This window comes from Myxocyprinus asiaticus, chromosome 18 (assembly GCF_019703515.2).
Source record: "Myxocyprinus asiaticus isolate MX2 ecotype Aquarium Trade chromosome 18, UBuf_Myxa_2, whole genome shotgun sequence".
Taxonomy (NCBI): Eukaryota; Metazoa; Chordata; class Actinopteri; order Cypriniformes; family Catostomidae; genus Myxocyprinus; species Myxocyprinus asiaticus.
The window spans coordinates 10812344-10838887 of record NC_059361.1 but is presented as its reverse complement, the minus strand read 5'-3'; the positions used below and the strand labels follow the sequence as shown (position 1 = coordinate 10838887).

At 37.7% G+C, this 26544-nt stretch overlaps 1 protein-coding gene across 2 annotated transcripts in view; it reads left to right on the top strand.

Moving 5' to 3' along the window:
- LOC127456175 (protein Aster-B-like) overlaps window positions 1-26544 on the top strand; it is a 220443-nt gene that overhangs the window by 179505 nt on the left and 14394 nt on the right. The window contains exons 6-14 of one of the 2 annotated variants that reach the window (XM_051724525.1): window positions 1628-1648; window positions 10983-11006; window positions 20705-20789; window positions 21552-21655; window positions 21972-22067; window positions 22182-22262; window positions 23787-23902; window positions 25333-25504; window positions 25982-26174. In XM_051724525.1, the coding sequence (XP_051580485.1) occupies window positions 1628-1648; window positions 10983-11006; window positions 20705-20789; window positions 21552-21655; window positions 21972-22067; window positions 22182-22262; window positions 23787-23902; window positions 25333-25504; window positions 25982-26174 (892 nt within the window). The remainder of the gene's footprint in view (window positions 1-1627; window positions 1649-10982; window positions 11007-20704; window positions 20790-21551; window positions 21656-21971; window positions 22068-22181; window positions 22263-23786; window positions 23903-25332; window positions 25505-25981; window positions 26175-26544) is intronic. The other variant, XM_051724526.1, reaches the window with a different exon arrangement.

Below are 26544 nucleotides of genomic sequence, written 5' to 3'. Positions count from 1 at the left end.
AAAGTTGATGGGCAGTACACAGGGGGAATATCTGAAAAAGATAGCAGTAACCAATGAGCCAGTTAACACTGTCAGAACATGATGTTGTATTTTAGAAAGGGACCCCGTAATAGTACCTCCTAAAATATTCACAAGAAAGTGCTAAAATGCAAAATTCTAATAAATATTACCTTATAACTGCTTTTATAAAATACATTAACATAATGTGAAACCAAATTATTGGCATAGCAGATTTTGTACACTGTGTAATATAGGGTATTAATTTTGGTTTGTGCTCCTAAGATCATCTAATATGATTCATGTTTTATAAAGACACTATCTGTACTACTGATCTTTTGTAGCATCTAGTAGTGTGTCTGTCTGGATCTGCCATGTAACATTAAGAGCAAAGGTTTTGACTAAACATTTCAGTTAAGAAACTTGGTTAAAATTAAAATAGCAGACACATACATTCAGCCAGGTTAACTATAAAGCTAATGATCAGTACACTCTACAAATGGGCAATTTTCAGCTGTCAACATTTAACAAGACACTACACGTTTATAACCGAGAGAAAATGATATGAACCTTAAGTCACAGTATTCCTCTAATGGCGTCCGTTTCTTTAAAAGTTTGCAGCCTTGGAGCTTATCTGAATGTGCTCGATTCCATGCTCATGAGAGCACTGTGACTCTGGTCCCACCCTAATAGTAAAACGAAGCGTGATTGGTTGAAGATAGAATGCACTATGGTTGGTCTGAGTAACGTGGCCGTTATCTGATTGGCTTGAGGAGACGATGGGTGGAGTCCACCTATTTGTAGATTTGTGTGCACATCTTGACGCTAGATTTGTTTCAAAATCGACAAATGCGTGTAGCAATCCGCAAATGCTCAGGAAGCGATCCACAAATAAATGCGCGTGATTCACAAATGAATGCTGGACAGAGTTGTATTTGTGAGTTAAATATATTTGCAAAATTTTTTTTTTTATTTGCAGATCTCATTTTATTTATTTGTGAATTCACTTTATTTTTGTGAAACTCCTTACATTTATTTTTTTTGGATCTCATTCAATCTATTTGTGAACCAACTTTCTATTTGTGAATCTCTTTCCATTTGTATATGAAACAATTCCATCTCCATAATCAGCCAACCATTTCTCCCCTGGTGGCGTTCGCAGGAGAAACGCATGTAAACGCGTCCAGTGGGAGACGGTAATATAAACACGATGATGGTGCGCAACAGCGAAAGCCGCACATGTAGCGCATCGTCATAGAGTAAAACAGTCCCTCCACACAGACCCGCAGTGATGTCAGTGCGTCCCTGTACACAAACACACACAGTTCCTATTTTGGTTCTTAAAAGTATAAATTTGTCTTAATCCAATGACATTTTAGTTTCAGAACTGCTCATTTAACCATCTATCTCTGTTCCACTCTATTTGTGGAAAGGTCAAATGACGTATATGTTTGTAATTATCCATTGAAAGGATATGTCTGTCACTCCAACAGACTTACCAGCTGGCTCATGACAGGCCCTTGGCCAGCCCTCACACTCTGTAAATATGCACTCTGTGAGGGGGTGTATAATTCTTTGCATAGTTTGTTGCTTTCCATAATATAATATTTTTTCTCTCCTCCTCTTTCAGAAAAGCCAGAGCTGGTACAACGTAAGTCATACTTTTATTGATTATTTTTGTTTGTGCATGTGTTAATAATTGAAGCTGTGTATCTCCCTGACTTTACAATTGTAAATGTAAATACAGTATGTGTTTTGTGGTAAAGGTTGCATGACATATTGCTTAGTGTGTATTTCTTGTGTTAGGGGACAGGAAATTGAGATATTTCTATGTTTTTTTATTATTGTTGAGAAGGATTTCTTTGCAGTTGGCTGTGGGTGTGTGGGTGGGTTTAGGTGGTTTACAAGGGAAAAAAAATTAGGTTACAAACTGGTAATTTCAAGGGTATTATGCTGTAAATGTGGTTTGTGAGGACATTTCTAGTGTCCCCATAATTCAAATCGCTTAAAAAACATACTAAACTATGTTTTTTGAAAATGTAAATATGCAGAACGTTTTTTGTGAGGGGTAGGGTTAGGGGATAGGGATAAAATCTATAGTTCGTACAGTATAAAAATCATTATGTCTATGGAGAGTCCTCATATGGATAGCCACACCAACATGTGTGTGTGTGTGTGTGTGTGAGTGAGTGTGTGTAGTGTGTGTGTGTGTGTGTGTGTGTACATATGTTTTAGAGGTGATTATTGATGTGCTTGGTGATTAAACAGGAGAATTCTTGTCCTGTGTTAGTAATGATTTACAGACTCTTTACACTCACATTTATCAGGTTAGATGCAAAATCTTATTTACTGTAACTGAGGATCTTGTTATCATTTTCCTCATATTTCACATCACTGTGTCAGACTGGGGTGCATTTCACAAAACTATCGTCAGCCGACTATGGTTGCAAGTTCCATCGTTACCAACATAGTTCAACAATTTGGCATTTCCCGAAACCATAGTTCCAACGAACATTCGCAAACTGCGTCGCAAAGTTGTGTAGTGGGAACTACAGCTGTCCGCCTGTGGTTAGAAGCATAGTTCCTTGTTAGTTTGCATTGTCGATTTCATTGATTTGGCTGCGGCTAGGGTGTGTTCTATTCAGAGTTATCACCCCTATGCCCCATTCCTTTCAAATACTTCATCCACTTTGAGAGCTTTGGAAGGCTTAAAGTTGTGGTGTTCAAATATCACATAATTTATATTTATTGGAAATTCTGTTTGAAACGATCTTCCAGCGTGACTGTCACAACTGTTCTCCCTTCAAAGTGCACTCCGAAGTCCTTATTTATGCCATTTGGTACACAGGATTGGCTTTTTTTATTTTATTATTTACAAGCGAATATCTTTGTTACAGCATTCCAAAAGAGAAATTTCACATATGGAAATATATGTAAAACATAATATGTATGTTAGTGATTTTCACTGATATAAAAAGTTATCTGTACTGTACATATATTCAACATATCTTCAGTGCTTTAGTGTAGGGTCATAAAAGCACTATGTAAGTGTAAAATACATTCATTCACATTTAAAAATATGACACTTTCATATATGTAAAACATTATTTCCCAAATCACAATATAATTTTACCAGAATCAGAATCAGAATGAGCTTTATTGCCAAGTATGCTTACACATACAAGGAATTTGTCTTGGTAGCTTCCAGTACACAACAATACAAAAACAGCAACAAGACTTTTAAAAAATAATTAAAATTGAATAAATAATAGATTAATATTGAAAAGAAAAAAGTATATATAGAATACACAATACATACATATACACACACATACATACACACATACATACACACTCACATTCACACATACATATATACACACACACACATACTGTATATATATACATACATATACACATATACATATATATATGAATATATACAGTTGTGCTCAAAAGTTTGCATACCCTGGCAGAAATTGTGAAATTTTGGTATTGGTTTTTAAAATATGACTGATCATGCAAAAAAAAACCCTGTCTTTTATTTAAGGATAGTGATCATATGAAGCCATTTATTATCACATAATTGTTGGACTCCTTTTTAAATCATAATGATAACAGAAATCACCCAAATGGCCCTGATCAAAAGTTTACATACCCTTGAATGTTTGGCCTTGTTACAGACACACAAGGTGACACACACAGGTTTAAATGGCAATTAAAGGTTAATTTCCCACACCTGCGGCTTTTTAAATTGCAATTAGTGTCTGTGTATAAATAGTCAATGAGTTTGTTAGCTCTCACGTGGATGCACTGAGCAGGCTAGATACTGAGCCATGGGGAGCAGAAAAGAACTGTCAAAAGACCTGCGTAACAAGGTAATGGAACTTTATAAAGATGGAAAAGGATATAAAAAGATATCCAAAGCCTTGAAAATGCAGTCAGTACTGTTCAATCACTTATTAAGAAGTGGAAAATTCGTGGATCTCTTGATTCCAAGCCAAGGTCAGGTAGACCAAGAAAGATTTCAGCCACAACTGCCAAAAATAATTCTTCAGGATACAAAGAAAAACCCACAGGAAACCTCAGGAGAAATACAGGTTGCTCTGGAAAAACACGGTGTGGTTGTTTCAAGGAGCACAATATGAGAATACTTGAACAACAATTAGCTGCATGGTCGAGTTGCCAGAAACAAGCCTTTACAGTGCCAATGCCACAAAAAAGCCAAGTTACCGACAACACCTTGACACGCCTAACAGCTTCTGGCACACTGTAATTTGGAGTGACGAGACCAAAATAGAGCTTTATGGTCACAACCATAAGCGCTATGTTTGGAGAGGGGTCAACAAGGGCTATAGTGAAAAGAATACCATCCCCACTGTGAAGCATGGTGGTGGCTCACTGATGTTTTGATGTCAAAGCTCTGTGTGAGCTCTAAAGGCATGGGGAATCTTGTGAAAACTGATGGCAAGAGGAATGCAGCATGTTATCAGAAAATACTGGCAGACAATTTGCATTCTTCTGCATAAAAGCTACACATGGGATGCTCTTGGACTTTCCAGAACGACAGTGACCCTTAGCACAAGGCCAAGTTGATCCTCCAGTGGTTACAACAGAAAAAGGTGAAGGTTCTGGAGTGGCCATCACAGTCTCCTGACCTTAATATCATCGAGCCACTCTGGGGAGATCTCAAACTTGCGGTTCATGCAAGACGACCAAAGACTTTGCATGACCTGGAGGCATTTTGCCAAGATGAATGGGCAGCTATACCACCTGCAAAAATTTGGGGCCTCATAGACAACTATTACAAAAGATTACACACTGTCATTGATGCTAAAGGGGGAAATACACAGTATTAAGAACTAAGGGAATGCAGACTTTTGAACAGGGGTCATTTAATTTTTTCCTTGTTGCCATGTTTTGTTGTATGATTGTGCCATTCTGTTATAACCTACAGTTGAATATGAATTCCATAAGAAATAAAAGAAATGTGTTTTGCCTGCTCACTCATGTTTTCTTTAAAAATGGTACATATATTACCAATTCTCCAAGGGTATGCAAACTTTTGAGCACAACTGTATACATACATATACATACATACATACACACACACACACATACACATACACATATGTAGTGCAAATCTAAATACAAATCAGTTATATACAGTGCAAGGGAATGTAATGGCAGAAGAAGTAGGATGTTTTGGATAATATAAAAAGACTAAGCTGTGTATTGCACATTAATTATTGCTCAAAGCGGCAGTTTTAACTGTTCATGAGATGGATAGCCTGGGGGAAAAAGCTGTTCCTGTGCCTGACGGTTCTGGTGCTCAGAGCTCTGAAGCATCGGCCAGAAGGCAACAGTTCAAAAAGGTAGTGGGAAGGGTGAGTGGGATCAGAGTGATTTTTCCAGCCTTTTTCCTCACTATGGAAGTGAATAGTTCTTGAAGGGAGGGCAGGGGGCAACCAATAATCCTCTCAGCAGTCCGAACTGTCCTTTGTAGTCTTCTGATATCTGATTTCATAGCTGAACCAAACCAGACAGTTATAGAAGTGCAGAGGACAGACTCAATGACTGCTGAGTAGAGCTGTATCAGCAGCGCCTGCGGCAGGTTGAACTTCCTCAACTGGCGAAGGAAGTTCAACCTCTGCTGGGCCTTTTTCGCAATGGAGTCAATGTGAGTCTCCCACTTCAGGTCCTGTGAGATGGTAGTGCCCAGGAACCTGAATGACTCCACAGCTGCCACAGTGCTGTTTAGAATGGTGAGGGGGGGTCAGTGTTGGGGTGTTCCTCCTAAAGTCCACAATCATCTCCACCGTTTTGAGCATGTTCAGCTCAAGGTTTTTTTGACTGCACCAGACAGCCAGCTGTTTAACCTCCCTTCTGTATGCAGACTCATCGTCATCTCGGATGAGGCCGATGACAGTGGTGTCGTCTGCAAACTTCAGGAGCTTGACAGAGGGGTCCTTGGCAATGCAGTCATTGGTTTAGAGGAAGAAGAGTAGTGGGGAGAGCACACATCCCTGGGGGGCACCAGTGCTGATTGTACAGGTGCTGGAAGTGAATTTCCCCTGTCTCACAAGCTGCTGCCTGTCTGTCAGAAAGCTAGTAATCCACTGACAGACAGACGTGGGAACAGAGAGAGGTATTCGTGTGAAGTGAATGTCAGAGCGGGTGTGGGGTGTGAGATTGGGCCTTTCAAATCTACAGTAGAACACATTCAGGTCGTCAGCCAGTTGTTGGTCCACCACAGGGTTGGGGGCAGGAGTCCTGTAATTCTTAAGTTGTTTCATGCCACTCCACACAGATGCAGGGTTGTTAGCTGAAAACTTGTTTTTCAGCTTCTCAGAGTATCTTCTTTTAGCCACTCTGATTCCCTTATTCAGTGTGTTCCTGGCCTGATTGTACAAGACTTTATCCCCAACTCTGTAAGCATCCTCTTTGGCCTGACGAAGCTGCCTGAATTCTGCTGTAAACCATGGTTTGTTGTTGTTAAATGTTAAATAAGTCCTAATAGGAATGCACATATCCTCACAGAAACTGATATATGATGTTACAGTATATGTGAGCTCATTCAGATTGGTGTCTGCAGCTTCAAAAACACTCCAATCAGTGTCTCTGTTTGGGCATGCAATGTGCTGTTTGTATTTGGGCAGTTCACGTGTGAGGTTTGCTTTGTTAAAATCCCCAAGAATAATAATAACTGAGTCTGGGTATTGTTGTTCCATGTCTGTGATTTGATCAGCCAGCTGTTGCAGCGCGGCATTCAAACACGCGTTTGGCGCAATGTAAACACTCACCAGAATAAACGAGGAAAACTCCCGCAGTGAGTAGAAAGGCTTACAGTTAATAAAGAGCGCTTCCAGATTAGGACCGCACATCTTCTTTAACGTTGTTACATCTGTACACCAACTTTCATTGATGTAAAAGCATGTTCCATTGCCTTTCGTTTTCCCTGTTAACTCCGCGATGCTATCCGCTCTGGACAGCTAGAAGCCCAGCAGATGTAACGCGCTGTCCGGAATGGCTTCACTCAGCCAAGTTTCTGTGAAGCACAAGGCAGCAGAGGTTGAAAAGTCCTTGTTTGTGCGGGTGAAGAGATGTAGTTTGTCCGTTTTGTTAGGGAGAGAGTGGAGATTCGCAAGATGAATGCTCGGCAGCACTGTTCGAAATCCGCACTGACAGAGCCTGACCAGCGTGCCTGCTTGTCTCCCTCGCCTGCATCTCCTAACGCATTTAAACAACACAGCCGCGCCTCCGACTAAAATGTCCAGTAAAATGTCTGAATATTAAAAATCCGGGAAAAGATTGACTGGTATATGCTGTTGAATGTTCAGCAGTTTTTCTCTAGTAAAACTGACTGGAAAAAGATTACTAAACACAGAACAAACAAACAAAAACAACAAAACAGTAGGAGCGCTCCACACCGAGGCGGCCATCCACGGCGCAATCATGATGTTCATGATGTATATATCCAATATACCTAAATAAATGAACAGTAATTGTAGAAATATGTACATGGCCATATATCTGATTTCTGTATGGGATTACATGTCAGTGTAAGTGGTTTTGGGTTTATTGGGTTTACAGTATAACAGAAGTAGAATATAATAGAATATGGAATATTCTCAATAGGCTTTGTTATAGAAAAAAAATATACAGTATGCTTCTTGTTTGCAGCAGTCTTTTCAATTAATGTATGCAGGGAAAAAAACCTAGAACAAGGTCGGCAATTACACAACATTTTTATTAACATAAATTATGTCAGTCAGATAAAATAAGAAAATACAGTAACAAAACTGTATTTAAAAAATAAACATAATTTGTTGTATTCTGAATTAAATGTAATTTAAATTAAAATTAAATGCTCCTGCATGATGCATTCTGCCTTGATGTGGGTTCAGACGATCATCATCTTCGTCAGCATCATCTTCATCATCATCAGCACCAGCACGAACCCCCCTTCCTCCTCAGGAAGTTGAACATTTTCCCTGACTGCAGTGTTGTTGAGAATTGCAGTAAACACTACAACAGCACAGGTTTTGGAGCGGTTCAGCTTCAGGCTGCCATTGGACTTGCTGATGCAGCGAAAACGTTGTTTCCACACTCCTATAGCCCTCTCCACTATAGAGCGTGTCCTTCCATGGGCCTGATTGAATCTTTCCTCTACAATGGTGGCTGGATGCTGCACAGGTGTCAAGAGGTGCAGGTGAAGAAGACATGCACTGTCTCCCAGCAGCCAGCTGTCACCAAATTGCTGAATTGGCCCACTTAAAAGAGTCATGTGTGCTTCCAGGCAATTTTGCCACAATGTCAGTGAAGATCCCCAGGTGATCACACACTACTTGAACATTAATGGCTGGATAGCCCTTCCTGCAAATGTACAAGGGCTCATTCACCACAGGACTTGCCACTGGGATAAGGGTGCCATGGTTGTCACCAATCACTCTGGGGATGTTGGCAATATTATGGAACTGTTGATTGGCCAGCTGGATTTCTTGAGGAGGAAGATAGCAATGTGTTCATAAGCTATAACAGCAAAGGTGTTACTGCTGTCACAGCCTTGCTGACTGAAGTCTTGCTGAGCCACAGGCCATCAACCACCTCCATAAAAATTCCCACAGCATATTAACACATTGCAGCTAAGAACCGCATTGCTGTACATAAGGCATAGTTTCTTCTTTTGGCCCTCTCAAGAATCTTGGTCCTTGGAAGCTGGAATATTCTTATGATGTCGCCATCGGACAGAGAGTCAAACGGGGAGAACGTTGTCCTTTTGTAGGCATTTATTTAAACTGCCTGTGTTCTGTGTCACCTTCTGTGCTCAAGCTGTAGGATTCTTTGTAAAGCCGCCACTGTTGATGTAACTAGGGTAAACGGGAAAGGATGAGGCGAGAACCGGACGAAGAATCAAAGTAATGTTTAATTAAACAAAAAGACACAAACATAAATGCATGCAGGGCAGCTGCCCGTAACTCTCTCTCTCCCGAACTGCCGCCTCTGGTCGCCTTTATCCCTCTCGAGGGCTTGATTAGCCTGATTAGGGGCCGGGTGTGCAGCATCATGACTTGGCCCCGCCCTCCTCCCTGCCACAGTTGAGCATCTGAAACATGCATAAATACTGTTTTTATTAGGAGAGTCATTAGTATACCTGCTACTGATGTACCTGAGGGATGGATAGAAAAACCTTGGTGGCTAATAATCATTCTAAATTAACTAGCTAAATATGAGTGATTCATCAATGATTTGTGACAGTAATAGGGCACAGTTTGATTTGATTATCATGTTTCTCATATTGTAATTCTATTGATCTGTTTTCGTGCTGTGGCTTGGGAGAAATGAGAAGTAAGCCTCTCTTGAGACTTGTCTGAGGATTTAAATAAAGGATATATATATATAATTATAATTATATTGTGTACTGTTGTAGTGTATGTGATGGTGGGTCACCACTGCAAAACAATAAAGGTTTGTATTCCATATGATTCATAATCATACTTATTTAATTTATTCATGACATTATTCTGGTAGTTGATAATGAAGGGATGACAGGGATTCATGGTAGACATGATTCAAACAATAATTACTTACATTTTGATCTGACATGCTACTGTGATGCATTAAGTCACAAGTATCACATTTATGTGCTCATTTCCACATCTTAAACTACTGGTTGAATGTCGTGTGTATTAGAAAAGCACTAACACAAAACACATTGCAAAATGACAGAGTATTTTTGGTCATCAAATGGGATATTATATTTTGTATTTAAATTCAGATGGTGAAGGGTTTTAACTTCTCAAAGCAAGTTGAAAATCGTATGTTTGTTGCCATGCAACATCACACAGCTTCACCAGAGCCCCATTTGCCAGACCCTATCTGTATCTTTCACTCCATATTTAATTCTATATCTCTCATTGTGTCAAGAATAAAAGTGCCATTCTTATTGGTTTTTGAAGATGTGCTCAAGTGCTGTAAAGTGAGGTAAGAGGGAAACCCCACTATTGCAGCTCAATGCTGCGACAGGGCGCAATGAAAACAAACACACGAGCAACAGAGGAAATTTGAAAATAAAGCGAAACAACAGAGAAAAGAAAATAGCGAAGTAGTCCTCAGATGCCATGTTCGTTATTAACAGCAGCGTCGTGGGGAAATAACATTGCTATGGAGCTGCTTACTGACCAAACCACTTGTATACTGTAGTAAAGAGTATGCCACTTATGAAGTGCATATAAACTTAAATGTCTGTTTTGTGTCTTAAGCGGTTTTTTCACAATAAACGGCTTTCTGATCATGTAAATGAGCTGTTACAATTTGATATCCATTCGATCTCTGCAGAAATGATTACTCCACCCCCTGAGTAACGTCATTAACGACACCTCCACATTGTTGAACCAACGTGGTTGGAACGATGGATATGCAACATAGTTTCTAGGGTTTTGGAAAACAGTCGTGATTAGCTGGTTAGTTTCTCTAACGATGCAACGTACCATGGTGGTTCAGCAGTGAGTTACGTCATTGTTCGGGAAACGCACCCCTGACTGATTACAACCAACCGTCTCATTGGCAAAGTTTACAGTTGTGTGGTGTGTCAGATATTGAATGTCTCCAAAATGTTAAATTACATTTTTTCTGTTTTTGCTGAATTCCATTGCAAAAAGTGCTGTGCATTTTCTTGGTACAATAATAATAATATTATATGGTGGTATATGGTGGTATTTTGATATACTGTAATATAATGCTTTTTGGCATTTTTTGGTAGTGTTTTATTTTCATTGTAAAAAGTGCAATTTGAAGATTTTCTCTTTAGATCCAAACCACCAATTTATAATTAAAACCATTTAGCCACAAGAGGGTGACGTTTTTATGTTGCGTATCAGTCCCTTTATCTTTAATATCCAATATATTTTCTTTCTTTCTGTCTGAGCTTCTGTTTGTCTGCCCCTCTACTCTCTCTGTCTCTTTCCCTCACTCTTTCCCTCTAGCATGAGAGACAGCACATCCTCCGAGTAAGCATGATTTACAGTTCTGCCCTCAATGTACTTCCTGTCTGTCACAGTCTCCTCTAATAGTCTCACACCATTCCTTTCCCAAAAGTGCAGTATGAAAATAAGGAATGAAATTAGCCTTGAAGGCTTCCACAGGTCTAGTGATGGCTTTGTAATGTATGCACTTTGTAATGAATCCATGGTTCTAAACTTTTTTTTGAGGACTGGACCCCTGTCATCTTACAAACCTCATTAGGGATCCCCAGAACAGAATATGCTCATTGATATCAATTAATGTATTTGTACAGAACAAATGCAACCAAGTATAATTCACTACTAATGTTAGCTGACTTGCTGTTTTCACGACCCATGCTAACTGTCCCACCACTTGCTCAACAACATCTTAGGCAGTGTCATCAAATGTGCTGCATTTTCTTTAAAGTGATACTTCACCTTAAAAATAAAATTCTGTCATTATTTATTCACCCTATTGTTGCTGAAAACCTGCATGACTTTCTTTCTTCATGCGCAAAAAGATTTTTTATTTATTTTATTTATTTTTATCTTTGCATGTCTTTTGAAATTGAATAGTGACTGCGGGCTGTACATAAAGGACAAATAAACCCTATCCTCCTGAGACCCCTGTGTGACTGCTGTGTGCATTTTCCATTTCCATTTTTAATTGGTAACTAGTAGCACCAAATAAACAAGCAAAATAAATAAATAATAATAATAATAATAATAATAATGATATATATATATATATATATATATATATATATATATATATATATATATATATATATATATATATATATTTTTTTTTTTTTTTTTTTAATCTAGAGAAAATAGTTTTCCTAAAAAATAGTGTCCACATATTTGGACAGTGAGACTACGTTGTAAAACTTTAAATAACACTAAGCTATATAAAGTCAGATCTTTTCATCAAATTGTTTATGTTTCCATGAATGTTGGTTATTTGTGTTTTTGAGACGTTACAGGCATTACAGCTGATTTGCTGTAAAGCTGAATAAATAACTATTATTCAAAGTAATGTCCAGCATCATCCAATCACTGCCAACCATGTAAAAATAAAATGTAGCACTATAAAATTCTGAATCTATGTACTTATTACCCTTGTCCCATGCTGAGTGGTCAAAACATCATCTGCAGCCTGAAACTGAACTTTTTGGTGATTTTAGGATTAGCTGCATAGAAAGCAATAGGATGCTCCCTTGCTCCCTATTTAGTGAATTACTTAACCTCAAGTCATTCACTAAATACTGTTCTACAAACTGTTCTTCACTGGTCTCAGAACAGTTTGAAATGCACCTTATTTTCATCCTAACTCAATATAATGCCTCTGAAAGCAGCATTTTTCAGCTTTTGGATGAACCCATTTATTCTCAATGTGAAAGTGCACAGTAAATATATAGGAATGCATTAACTAATGTTAATAAATAGAATTGTATTGCACAGTGATAATCAAATTTAACATGTATATTAAAATGAAACTAAATGACCCACAGATGTGTTAGAGTTAAAAGTTATTCAAAATAACTTACATGTTTTTTCTACTTTTGAGGAAATGCGGTGCCAGTTTCCACATATGTGGACATCATGTTTATCAGGGCACTGACATGTAAAAAAACAATGGATTTTTTAAAGTGGCATATCAAACGAAACTAGAGACTCTACTATTTACAGTCAAACAGGTTTCAATGGAAACACTTAAAGTGATTTCATACCAGAGGCACTTTTGTTGGCGCTGCGTCCATAGGAACGCTTCAAGGAAATTGACGGCATGCTGTTGTGTCACGTGACTCAGTGCAGCAGAAGTTAACCCTTTAAATGACAGTCTAGAGTCTTGTGAATAGTATTCAGTCAGTTTTTATTCATTGAAATGATGTGTTGCATATAGCGAAGCCAAAAAACAATGTGGACATGGGGTCGCATGAGGCTATAAAACCACAGTAAAAGTACTGTATTTTCCAGAATAAAGGTTACCTTTTTTATATGGATTACTTTTATGTTTCCTTTATGTGATTTTTGGAGCTTCAAAGGTCTGGCTACCATTCACTTGCACTGTACGGACCTACAGAACAGAGAAATTTTTTTCTAAAAATATTTATGTTCTGCTGAAGAAAGAAAGTCATACATATTTGGGATGTCATGAGGGTGAGTAAATGAGAGAAATTTCATTTTTGGGTGAACTATCCCTTTAACTCCTGACAGTGCTATTGTATGAATGAATAGGATTCCCCATTGAATTTTACTCACTGCACTAAACTGAATGCTTACCAACGATGCGTGGGATTAATACCTGCATGGCTCTGATTCTCAGTGGGGTGATGGAAATGGTTGATCGTGGCTATTTGACCGCTGTATGGATGTGATGCATACTAATTGCATATAGTTTTTCAAAATGTGGTTGAAGGTATATTGCCATAAATAATTTATAAGCTTGAATATATAGCTTAGTTTTTTTGTTTTGTTTTGTTTTGTTTTTTGTTTGTTTTTTTTTTACATCTATCAAGTGTTTGTGTGTGGACATTTTAGGTGGTCATCACTAGTAAAAAAAATAATTATCTACTGGTTTGTACAGGTTTGTGTTAAGGTTAGGTTAGGAGTTAGGATTAGGTTTAGGGGTTGGATTGGGGTTAAGATAATACCATTAGCCTGCTATGAAAACAATGGATAGCTACTGTATAAGATATCCTGGTCAAAGATAAATCCCTACCATGACAGAAAAACAAATGTGAGTTTGTTGGTATGGGCAGTGATGATCTCCCATGGCCCTGAGAGCACTGTGATTACATCTCAACCGTCCTCATGTGAGTTCTGAGCCCGTAACTGTACTGACCACAAGAGTTAATGTTGGCTACCCTGCTGTGTCGCCATTAACGTCCATTATTTTGGGCTTACAGGAGACCACTAATTATTACAGCCCAGTGGCATCTGCCACTTATACAGAAGCATCAGGCTAAGTGAAGTAGCTTATTTTTGGGTGATATTTTAATGACATATTTGTTCTTATTCAGTGGGAAAAGTAGTGAGTGTAGGAGAGAGAGAGGGGATGTGTTACATTAACTTATAAGATGTGTCGCACAATGACCTGCACTGTCTCTGAATTTTATGGCTGTTATCATCCCACATTTTTTTCCCAGCAACTTTACCCCTCCATCACACATTTGATTTGGATTTAGCCTTCTATTGGATACTGGAATCCTTTCTGGTGATTATAAACTAGATATAAATACACAGTTAATAAAGGTGTTAATGAATAATTCCAGAGGTATTTGCTCCAAGTGATCGCATCTCTCTCCATGTTTGTTGAGGATCAGATGACGACGACGGAGCTTTAAGTTAATAAGCTCTTTCTAATTTTCCTTCTAAATTAGAAGTATGTATATAATTTTTTCACAGTGCTACTCCTCATTTATTTGGTTCTTCGTTGACTACCGTTATTAAAGCTAAATTTTGGCTTTTTGATAGGTTTCAAATAATAAAACAAAAAGTATTTGGATACTTTATGGCTGTTCATGCTCATGTGATAAACTATACCTGTGGTTACTCTACTAGGTAGGGCTGCAACTAACGATTATTTTGATAATCGATTAATCTAAGTATTATTAGAACGATTATTCGACTATTTGTCGATTATTGCAATGATTAATCATTAGCTCTTAATAGATTATTCAGCTTGTGCCCCTACTTAAAAGGTTGTATTACACGTGTTTACTAACAACAAAGAGGACAAAATCATCTTTTAAAAATACCTAAATGACATTCACAAAATGGGGGAAAAAAATACTTTTTATTAAATTTAATTCAGTAAAGAAATTCACTGCAAAAAATCCTAATGTTATAAAGTGTTTTTGTATTGTTTTCCATTTAAAATTGTCTAAAAATCCTTAAAACAAGATATATTTACTATACAGAATAATTCTTAAGATACAGAAGCAACATATAGGATATTTAGACTTGCTTTAAAAGAATGTATCTTAAATATAAGTGTATTTTGTATATTAGTGTATTTGTTCACTTTGATATACTTCGGCGAGTGCAGTAAAGACAAAATATACTTTTATTCAAGATCTATTCTCTAAAAGCAAGTCTAAATATCTCATATTCTGCCTCAGGTGAATGCATTTTTTTTAAAGGATTTTTAGATATTTAAAAATATTTGTATTTTTAATATTATATTCAACATTCTCAGATAAAAAATGTTCTTCTGCAGTATAGCTCCTAAAGTAAATGTATGTTTTAAAGAAGTTTTAGATATTTATATTGGAAAACAAGCCAAAACAAAATCAAAAACGTAGACTACCCTCTGTCACCTTTCTGTTCACTTCAATCCATCTTTAACTCACAAAAAACAAACACTGTCTTATTAATAAAGCTGCGTATTGCCAATTTTCTTTAAGATAATAAATGCACAGTGACACATATTATGATTCAATAAGTCACGAGCCATCACGTTATAATCTAGCTGCAGCAAGCGCACGCGCTCGATGGACGAGCGTCCCCGCACCAGAGTGTACATCAGCCCGGTGCAGTTTCAGTCTCTTAGATCGGGACGCATCGCGCAACTCAGAGAAGAGGCGCTGACTGCACAGAGAAATGCCATTTTCAGAGTTTGTAGTTATTTACATGACCTGCTTCCATATTATTTGAACTTTATTAAAGCTATAACGCGTAAAATATAACTGCATTAAAGATGTAACGCCGGGATGTTTCCTTTAAAAACGCTTGAGTTCTCAAGTTTTGCTTTAGCGGAGCGGCAGCTCCGGCTCTGTTGATTCCACAACTAGAGTGCTTCTGGATTTACTTATTTTGTATTTTTGCATTATAATTCCCTCATACTTTGCGATCTACATCACCTTAAGCTGTCTGGAAGGTTCAGAGTGCATCTGGACTGTGAGCTGTGTAATTCTTCCTCTCCTCAGTCAGGCCTGAGCTGAAGTGCTGCTCTCGCGCGTCATCATTGGAGATTGATGTGATCTCGTGTTATGTTAAATGAGATCAAACAACTAATACCATTTGGTTTAATGTAATTTCATAAAAGTTTGTTCATCATTTTATTGTAGATGCCACTTGATTTGATATTTTCCTGTCTAATTCAATTAATATTCATACATCTTAGTGTTGCTTAAGGGTCCAAAGACTTTGGGACCACTGTATTTAATAGATTCCTGATTAACCCAGTTGACGTCAAGAGACACATACATGATGAGAGACAAAGATAAAAAAAAAAGGTATATTAAAAGCAGCTTTGCATACATCAGTGCTGTTTTTCAACTGTTTTCCTATGTAAACATGCACAAAATGTGCATCTTTGACTGTTGTACCACATCTTGCTGTTTTTTCAGCGTCACCTGCATGAGTGCTATGTTTTTTATACGTTGTTTTAAGCTTAAAAGAACTTCAAATGTTAAAAATGCGTCTAGCTTTTTTTAGCACAAGAACGCTTTTGGTGTGAATTGTCCCTTAGGGTGCAAAAGTCCAAATTCCTGAGTTAGACAGACACTCTTGTACTTGTCCCTGTCAAATGTTACAAAACAAAAGGTAACCCCCTCATGAGTATGTGTGTCTATGTGACAGAGAGAGATGGCATTATTGGAGTCATCACACCCACTCACCCTGGTACCAGCCACTGGCAGCTCTCATTATTTACTCTTGCTGTTAATGTGTAACTAACTTTTACACACTCATCACCATGGATAAACTCACACACACATACACATATGCAAATTCTCCTTACACACTCAGAGAGCCTCCAGCTCTATATAAATAAGCAAGGCAGACAGAGCTATTGTCATCCAAAGAACTTCATAGGTTTTTCTATTTGATCCTACTGCTCCAGTTGATCAATGTTTGGCTCACTGGAATGTGATTGGACATCTATTATTCCATTGGGATTCTGATGAGATCTTCAAAGGAGCAACAGTCTATTCTCCTTCATATATGGATAATATCTGTGCATAACGACTGAAGAACGAATACTTTCGTGACAGAGATTAAAGCTGCCGCTTGCAAGAGCAGAATTCCTCTTACGTTGTGTCCATTCTCAGTGCTACGACTGTTGCAGATCATATGTCACACTTTGTGCTTGGTTATCTTTAGTTTACTGACAGCACAAATAACAGAAAGAGAGTGAGTGAGTAGAAGTTGGAGTTGAGAGATGGGATTGTGAATTGAACATTAGGAAGCTTTTGACAGCTTAGTAACCAAAGGAATTGGTGAAGTGGATTTCCAGAGGGACTTTATTTGATGCCGTGGTCATAAATTCTGACTTTCATACCTGGAGAAGGCCATCGTTCTTCTCAAAAGTATAACAACAAGCTGGTGAAAACAACAACAACAACAAGTCCAATATCTGAGGACCAAATCACATCTTGGCGGACTTTCATGCTCAAACTTGAAAGCCATCGACCAACTAGCAATGAAGAAAAAATAGTGGCCATCGTTTACTGTGGTAACAACTAATGATTGCTTGCGGAAGTAACTGAATGTTCTGACTACATTGGATGAAGAATTAAGACCGAAAATTTCACAAACACGCCCAGACGCTTCCCAGTACAAACTACAGCAAACTGGAACAAACACCAGCATAATAAAGGTTCTGTCTGCCGAGGTTACTAAAGGACATTTGCATGTGAGTGTGTTTTTGCACACTGGAATCATGTGGTGCTAGTCAGAAGAGCTCAACATTTATACACAGATAGAGGTTACACCCTTAGCCTACAGATACGCTGAACCAAGGAGGGTCTGCATCTGGGATACTTATCTACAGACCCATACAAATTTAAAACCTGGCAAACACACTCTATATTGAAGCTGGAGGAATCACATCAGAAAGAATCTCACAGTCTTAGTTGAGAGTCATTGATGAACTGATTGATCTTTGATCCAGATACTGGCAAAAAAAAAAAAAAAGGAAAGGTTTGGAAACATGGATTCTTCCTTTGGCTCTCAGGAGGACTGGGAGACCCTAATGGAGCTGGAGGAGGCTTTGGCTGGGTGGTTGATTCAGGGTTCAGACTGGAACCAGAACTTGCCCTGGGGTTCAAGGGAAAACCCGTACCAGGATGAGGAAATACCTGCTGTGAGTTTTTCATAAAGAGAATAGTTTAATGCATAGGATTGTTGAGTCTTATAGATCTATGAATTACGATATATCCTGGAGAAGTAAGATTAGTTTAGTGTACACTTTGTTGATGATAAATATATATATATATATATATATATATATATATATATATATATATATATATATATATATATATATATATATATATATATCTTATAATAAAACAGGTTTAAAATAAATACAAAACAGTCATGTTTAGTGATAGACTGATATATGGCGGTCAGGCCAGTTCGGTAAATTTAGAAATTATCACCATCGGCTGACAACTGTGTCTGTATAGGCGATTAACAAAAGGGTTACGGACCGGTCATACTCAATGCTTGTTTGCGTTCATCTGTGCTTATTTGTAATTGTTTTTCTAGGTAAACATGCACTACACAGTCTTTGACTTTTGCACCGCGTCTCGCTGTTTTCTTAGTGTCATGGATGAGAACCACACTTAAAATGTTCCAGGTTTAATACAAAATCAGCTTAATCGACAGCATTCGTGACGCAGTGTTGTTTACCACAAAAAATATTTTTGACTCCTCCATTTACAAAAAAATAAAAGAATCAACAAACGCAGTTATAGTAAGGCACTTACAATGGAGGTGAAGGGGTCCAGTGCATAAACATTCAAATAAACATGGTTTCAACAGTTTAGTCACAAGACGTGAATATTATAAATTTTAATGATTTTTAGTGTGACAAAAATTACTTACTAACTGTGGCAGCGGGGGCTTGGTCAAGCGTCCGTCCGGAAAGAGAGAAAGTGGTAAGTGCGCTTACACCTGAGCTAGATTATGTCTAACACCTGTCTCTAATTCCAGCGAGCATGGGGAGAGTGGCATATAAGCGGTCACCCCACCAGCAGAGAGAGAGAGAGATTCTGGCATGAGAGTCTCACGGTGAAGCTACTGAGTTTGTGACGCTAAAGAGTTGTGATAAGGACTTTGTGATGATTAAGAGGCTGTGACTAGGAGCCTGTGATGCTAAAGAGTTTGTGAAGCCGAAGAAGTTACTGTGCCAGTTGTGACTGTGTTACCCCGAAGTTTGTGATTAAAAGCTCACCTGAGACCTGACACATCCTGTCCAAGTGTCCTCCTTCCCTCATACTGTGTGACTCCCTTACACTAACCATATCAATGTAAAGCTGTATCCAAAAGACCGATCCTTTGCCAATGTCATTGCTTACGTCACACATGGAAGTGGTGGCAAAAACCGTGCGCAAATGTAACTAGTCCTTCTTGACCCACTCCGAGTGAGATTCGAACCGGTGTCAACCGGCATGGGAGGTAGGCGCGTTAATGAGGCGGCTAAAGGCTACAGCTTCTAGCATCAGTCGCTAGTGCATCTCTTGAGGCCAGAGGAGTGAGGTTTACACACTGCACAGCTATCTACCAGCTGGCTACCATTACACTCAATCCCTAAACCTCACTCCTATCTGGGTCACAGCACCACTGTAACCAGTCCTGCTCGAACCGCTCCAAGTGGTGATAAATAAATAAAATTACTATGGCAGTGGTGGCTCAGTGGTTAAGGCTCTGGGTTACTGATCAGAAGGTCAGGGGTTCAAGCCTCAGTACTGCCAAGATGCCACTGTTGGGCCCTTGAGCAAGGCCCTTGACCCTATCTGCTCCAGGGGTGCTGTATCATGGCTGACCCTGCACTCTCAGCTTAGCTTGGATATGTGAAAAAAAGAATTTCACTGTATATGTGCAAATGTGTGATAATGAATTAATTATAATTATAGTTCCCCTTGTGACAGTTCCAAAATCTGCTGCCTTGTCAATGGATAATGACGGATAATTTGTTTTTTTTTAAATAAGTGTTTATTTCAGCAATTTTGTGTCCATCTCATTTGTTGCCATTAAATTGTAAAATATACATAAGCCACACTGCTCTCTAGATACTGATATCAGCATCTGTCAACTCATATCAAAACTCATATCAGTCAACCACTAGATGTGTTAATGTTTCATCTCGCATGTCCCCCACACATTTTGTCATTAGACATCACTGACACAATAATGTTAAAAATGTTATTTTAAATTTTTTACTAAAAGAATTCGGCTTATTTTAAAATATATATTTACTTCATTTTATCTTTATTCTTAACAGTGTTTTCTAGATATTGCATCAAAATCAAAGTTTTTGGCAACAGGAGTCAACAGTGTATCTGGTTCTCTATTGTGTAAAAAGGAATTACCATTTCACACAGTTGACCTCAAGACACGTAACCAAAATTTTAAATATTCTCTTTTTTGAGTATTTGTCTTTTAATACGTTGTTTGCACTTTGCTGCTAATATGAGGTTTGTGTTTGCTCATTAGCAGGCGTGTAGTGCATCTTTGAATGCTGAACAGTGTGAAGTCATCTTTTACACTCGACCGGCTTCCGTTGTGCCACTGTAGGAATGGGTTTATTGTGGTTCCTCCCATGCTGCTGCATGACAGAACTAAACCAGCATCTGACTTATTAATTGCTGTTTGAAATAGTGGAAATGGGTGTACCGTTGTGCTTTTCTGAGTATGGATGTGTGAGTATGCTTGTGTGCCCTAATTCTATTGGTTTATTTGTTTTGTAGGTCCTCAGTCCCACATATAAGCAACGCAATGAGGATTTCAGGAAGCTGTTCAAGCAGTTGCCAGACACAGAACGTCTTATTGTGGGTAAGAGCCCTCACTAAGTATAGTGTAACCGTACAAATGGATAGAGTAACTCACTGGCAATTAAATAATTTTTGCATCAAATAGTGATTTACATAGCAAGACAGACTTTGAAGGGAGGGGTGGGCCTCTATACGGTAAGTTGAAATTTACATCACAATAAACTTAAAAAATGTAGGTTGATGACTATACATACTGTATCATATATCATAAAATATGGCCACATTTAAAGAATTTCGGTAACACGTTAACAATATATAACAGTATAATTATTTTTGCTTGAAATTCCATGGAAAATTATTTATATGTTAATTATCATGTGGTAATGCCTATTTCTGGGTAATCCTGTGAATTAAATACTTCAAAATGAAGTTTATGAGTATTTTTAACATTTGAATATTCTTTGTTTTTATTTGTAACTTGATGGACGCAAAACCGAAAGATGTAACTATTCATAAGGAATAAGTCTAGCATTAGTGCAAAAACACATTCACATTATGTAACATTAAAGTAATAAAATAATAAAAACAGTAAAACTAATATTATAAAACAGATTCTAAATTCTGACTGGATGAGCCACATTCAATGTTGATGTAAATTGCTGATATACTCTATGGCCTATGGCCGCACATCAACTGAATTCTATATTAATGCAGCAAGTCACGACTACACTTCGCTTTATGTTGTGCCATGTAAATAAAGTAAACATTAAAAATGAACATTAGAGACTTATTTTGAACTTTGACCTTGTCTTTTTATTGGCAGACTACTCATGTGCTCTGCAGCGGGATATTCTCCTGCAGGGGCGCCTCTACCTCTCCGAAAACTGGATCTGTTTTTACAGCAACATCTTTCGCTGGGAGACGCTGGTTTGTTTTATCAGTTTTATCTGCTGTTGCTGTTGACGGATCTACACTTTTTTGACACTAAGAGTTAAAGCTACAGTTTGTAATTTCACTACTGGCATTAAACAGTATTGCAAAAATTATTTTCAAACAAGTTTCAAACATTCCTTTGATCAGCAAAAAGATAGTCCCGCCCTAAACTCATGCCATTGGTTCAGCCAGTGCTATGTCAGGCTGCTCAAACAAACAGTTTGCATTTCCATTTGGTGCTGTTAGTAGCACAGAAATTCTGCACTGCCTCTTTTAGTGTGTTTTGTTAATCTGGTGCATGTGTGTTCAGCTTACAGTGCGGCTGAAAGATATCTGCTCCATGACGAAAGAAAAGACAGCACGTCTAATTCCCAATGCCATCCAGTTGTGCACAGACACTGATAAGGTGAGAGCTCTCCACCAAGACATACTCAGTTACCAAAGTGTCCAAAAACGCATTAACACAGGTTCACTTTCATCATTTAATCCATGTTTCTCTGTGCTTTTCTCTTCCTTTCAGCACTTTTTAACATCATTTGGTGCGAGGGACAGGACCTACATGATGATGTTCAGACTTTGGCAGAATGCACTGTTGGAAAAGGTGAGAATATGAACCATATGCACAGCCGCACATGGCAACTTCCTGTCTCGAAAGGAGTTTGTGTGTCTTTAAGATCTATTGCAGCAAGTTATAAATTGCTATTGCATCTCATAAATTGTATAATACATTTTAAATCTTATGAAGCTTCAAATTAAAATGTAGTTAAATATATCTGATGCAAAAATGCAAAAAAGATGGTCATTATAATATCCTGCCGCAATTTGAAAAAGAAACCATGTATTATTTAAATTATGAAATATTTATTATATATCATAGTAGTACTCCCTTGGTACTGCTTTTCATTTACGCTGATTTTAACAAAATAAAATAAAAACTGACTGTGTTCATGACTGATAATAGTCATTGAAAGCAATGGAAATAGTACACGTTAAATGTCTGTCCAATGCCCAGTGCTTCACTGTTATAGTTTAACTGAAATGAAATGATAGGAAGAAAAGAGTTTGGGGCTGCAGAAAAAGTTGCATTTTGTCCCATTTTAACTCAATCGCATTATTAATTTAAACCACACAATGAGGACTTTAAGACATTACAGCATAATTTTCTGTTGTAGTATAATTTTCTGTTGAAATGATGTGTGTTGTGAAAAGCACTATACAAATAAAAATGACTTGATCTGAATATTTACGTCAGGCGCACAACTGTATGTAAGATTTCCCAAGAATCCCTACAGCTTAGTAGCAAAAATGTTAGGCTTAATAATAGACTAAAAAATGTTTCGAATTTTTAATAGTGGTTACTGTGGATGAGATGCATAGTATATGGTAGTAATATGGTTCCATTTTTTTTAATTATAAGATTGTATAAAGTACTGTTTTATTTGTTATCGCTATCATTTATGGCTTCCGTATTTCAAGATATTGTGCGAGGGCCCGCTCGTCATGACTACAGCATAATAGATGGAGAAAGATATCTCTCCACATAACATCACTGCAATAACTTTACAACTGTTTGACTGTGAGCTTAGATCAATACTGCCAATTCTACATACTATACATTTTAACTGGGTGCATATTAACCTAGCAACTGTATCATTCTAAGATAAAAAAATATATATATTAATTAGGTTATTATTAGGTTTATCAGCAATCGTAAATCAAAGAATAATTATATCTAACCATTATTGTGAGGTGAAAATGAGGATCCACTCTGCCACTGTCAGATGCCTCCTGTAAATTTCTTCAGAAAGCTGCACATGGTGCACTTGAACATGTTTAGAATTTAAAGATGGAAAAATTCCAATTACTTAGGAAAACTAGGACAATAATTTGAAAAAAAATCGATATTTATGTTTCTAGTACTCTAGTTTCAAAGAGACAGCAGGGGACCCCCAAAGTTATGCTAGCCTTATGAGGGGTTAAAACACTGCTTAAGTGTCCTGAAAATAATATCACGACGCAAAACATGTTTCGTGAGAATCACCTGTTTAATAAGCTATATTATGGTAGATCTGAGTTATTTCAAATAGGCACCTTCTCCTAAATGGTCTGTTCTATCTGTCTGCAGCCCCTCTGCCCTAAAGAGCTCTGGCACTTTGTACATCAGTGTTATGGCAATGAGCTGGGTCTGACCAGTGACGACGAAGACTATGTGCCCCCTGATGATGATTTCAACACCATGGGGTGAGTTAAAGTGGCCACACATGCGTGCATGCACTCATTAGTGGTGCTCATCATTATTACTAGGGGTGGGTAAAATATTAATTTTCCATTGCATCGTGATCTTCATTTGAACGATCTTGATATCGATTCCTAAATCCCAAGATCGATCGTTTATTCTATGCAGCAACCCTGACAGGAAATCACTCGCATTTGCAACCAAATTTCACCCTATGCGACTAAAATGTATATATTTAGCAACTGGCTGGTAAATGTTTAGATTTCCCCCTCCAGTAATTGTGTAGTATAGTGGTGTAGTCAGCAGCGAGATCCTTTCACTGCGTGTTGAGAGTAAAAGTTTGGTTTGACTATTTCTATGTTTCTAAAGTCGAGATTTACTCGGCCCATTTGTCAATAAATAATGTCTCTATTAAAACTTTTTGTTCGCTATAGTCAGTTGTTGATTCAACAAAAAAACAACAAAAAATAAAAACGTAATGCTAATCACGCATAGCAGGGATGAGAAAGCCATTCGAGTTTCATTAACATGCGCTCATTTATAGACGTTCTTAAAGAGACAGTGCCGGTTTTTAGGGCATATTAAACAAATCAATGTATATACTTGTGAATAGTACAAATTATGCAAATAAACATGTAACAAAAAAATTATATATGCAGTATAATATGATCATATTTATTGATTGAATACATGTTTTTTTTTTATATTTTAAAAAAGCTAAGATGTGACCAAAATGATGAAAAGTTAATAAAATATTTTTTTTTGTAATGTATCAAGGTCCCCTGTATAATTAACCACATTAGCTGGGAGATAATTTCCTTTATATGTAAGCAGAAGGGACATTATAACTGAAATATACCCATATGAATCCATGTCGAAATCGGAATCTAATCGAATTAAGAGCTTGTGAATCGGAATGGAATCTAATCAGGAAATCTGTTACTATTATTACTATTGCTCATAATTAGGCTTGAAGGTTTTTAAATTCTCAAACTAATGTAATAAACTTCAGTGTGTAACTCACCTCGGACATGATGCCTCAAATTGCGTGGCTTGTTGAGGAGATGTGTGCTATTACCTTCCTAATGGAACACACTTACAAGTTTTGCCTTGCGGACGATAAAATGGGTGAAAACAAACGTGAGCCATATCTAGGAACCACAATATCGTAAAGATTTGTGGATAGAACCACCTAGCAATGGCTTAGAACACATTAGCAAACCGCAACCGTGGAAACCACCCACAACATCCTAGCAATGTGGTGTAGTTTTTTACTGGCACTCACATTTCACTCAGAAAATATAAAAATCTAGTTGGCATATTGCACCTTGTTTGCAGTAATGTTACTCACATATATACTTAATCAAACATATACAGTAAATGGTAGCATCTTAGACATTCTCTCTGTGTATGCTTGTTTATGTGTGTGGTTCAGGTACTGTGAGGAGATCCCAGCAGAAGAGAATGAGGTCAGTAATGATAACTCATCTAAGAGCAGTGGTGAGAACAAACCAGACAACAGTTCTCCTTCAGCACACAAGAGATCCATCACCCACTCTACCATCACCTCCACTACTCCTCCCAGCAGCACTGATACACCATTGTCTGTGAGTATATATGCTCAGACACAAGTACACTCTGAGATACACACTTTACATATACAATATGGCCAAAGGTATGTGGTCACCCAAACACCATACCCATATGTGCTTGCAAAAACATTGGTTCCACTCCTCTGGAAAGGCTTTCTGCTAAATGTTGGAACATGGCCTGGCTCACAGTCAGCGTTACAATACACCTTAATGGGGTTGAGTAGGGTTTAGGATGTGGGCTTTGTGCAGGCTGCTCAAGTTCTTCCAAACAAGACTCCAAACAGAAAAGCGCCATCCTGATGCCACGAAGTAGGAAGAATATACTTCTCTAGAATGTCACTGTATGCCGTAGAATTAAGATTTCTGTTCACTGGAATTAAGGGGCATAGACAAACCTGTTAATTAAAAGCAGGTATTCACAAACTTTTGGCCATGCAGTGTATACTATTTTTGAGAAACAGCATTTAAAGTTGTGCCCTGTACTGCGTTCAGTTTGACATTTCTGCTGAGGAATATACAGACTGCCTTCCTGATGGCGATCTGCTGCCACTCCCTCTGCTGGCTGAGGAGGGGAACTGCGAACCAGTCAGCCCTCTGGGTCATTTGCCCTCACCTGCCCTCGACTTCAATGACAATGAGGATATACCCACTGACCTCAGTGATTCCTCAGAAACACATGATGAAGGTTTGCATTCTCAGATACAGTACACATGCAGTCAAGAGCTTAATTCATAAATATTAGGACTGCAACTATTATAAATTAATCTTTCCATTTTCTTTGAATAATTACGTAGATTAAAAAAGCCAAATTGAATTTTCCTGAATTTTATTGAAAAAGCACTTAGCAGCTTATTATTCCATATGTTGCCCAAAGCCTCCTATTAAACAATGTGCAAATTAAAGTCTATAACAAAATAAAAATAAAAAAACGTTTAAAATGTAAACATTACAATATAAAGTGCAGGTTTTTACATTTTTAAAAACAAATATAATATATGCACATATGAATTGAGGACAATGTAAAACTTACATAATTTGAAGCTAATATTTGAGTA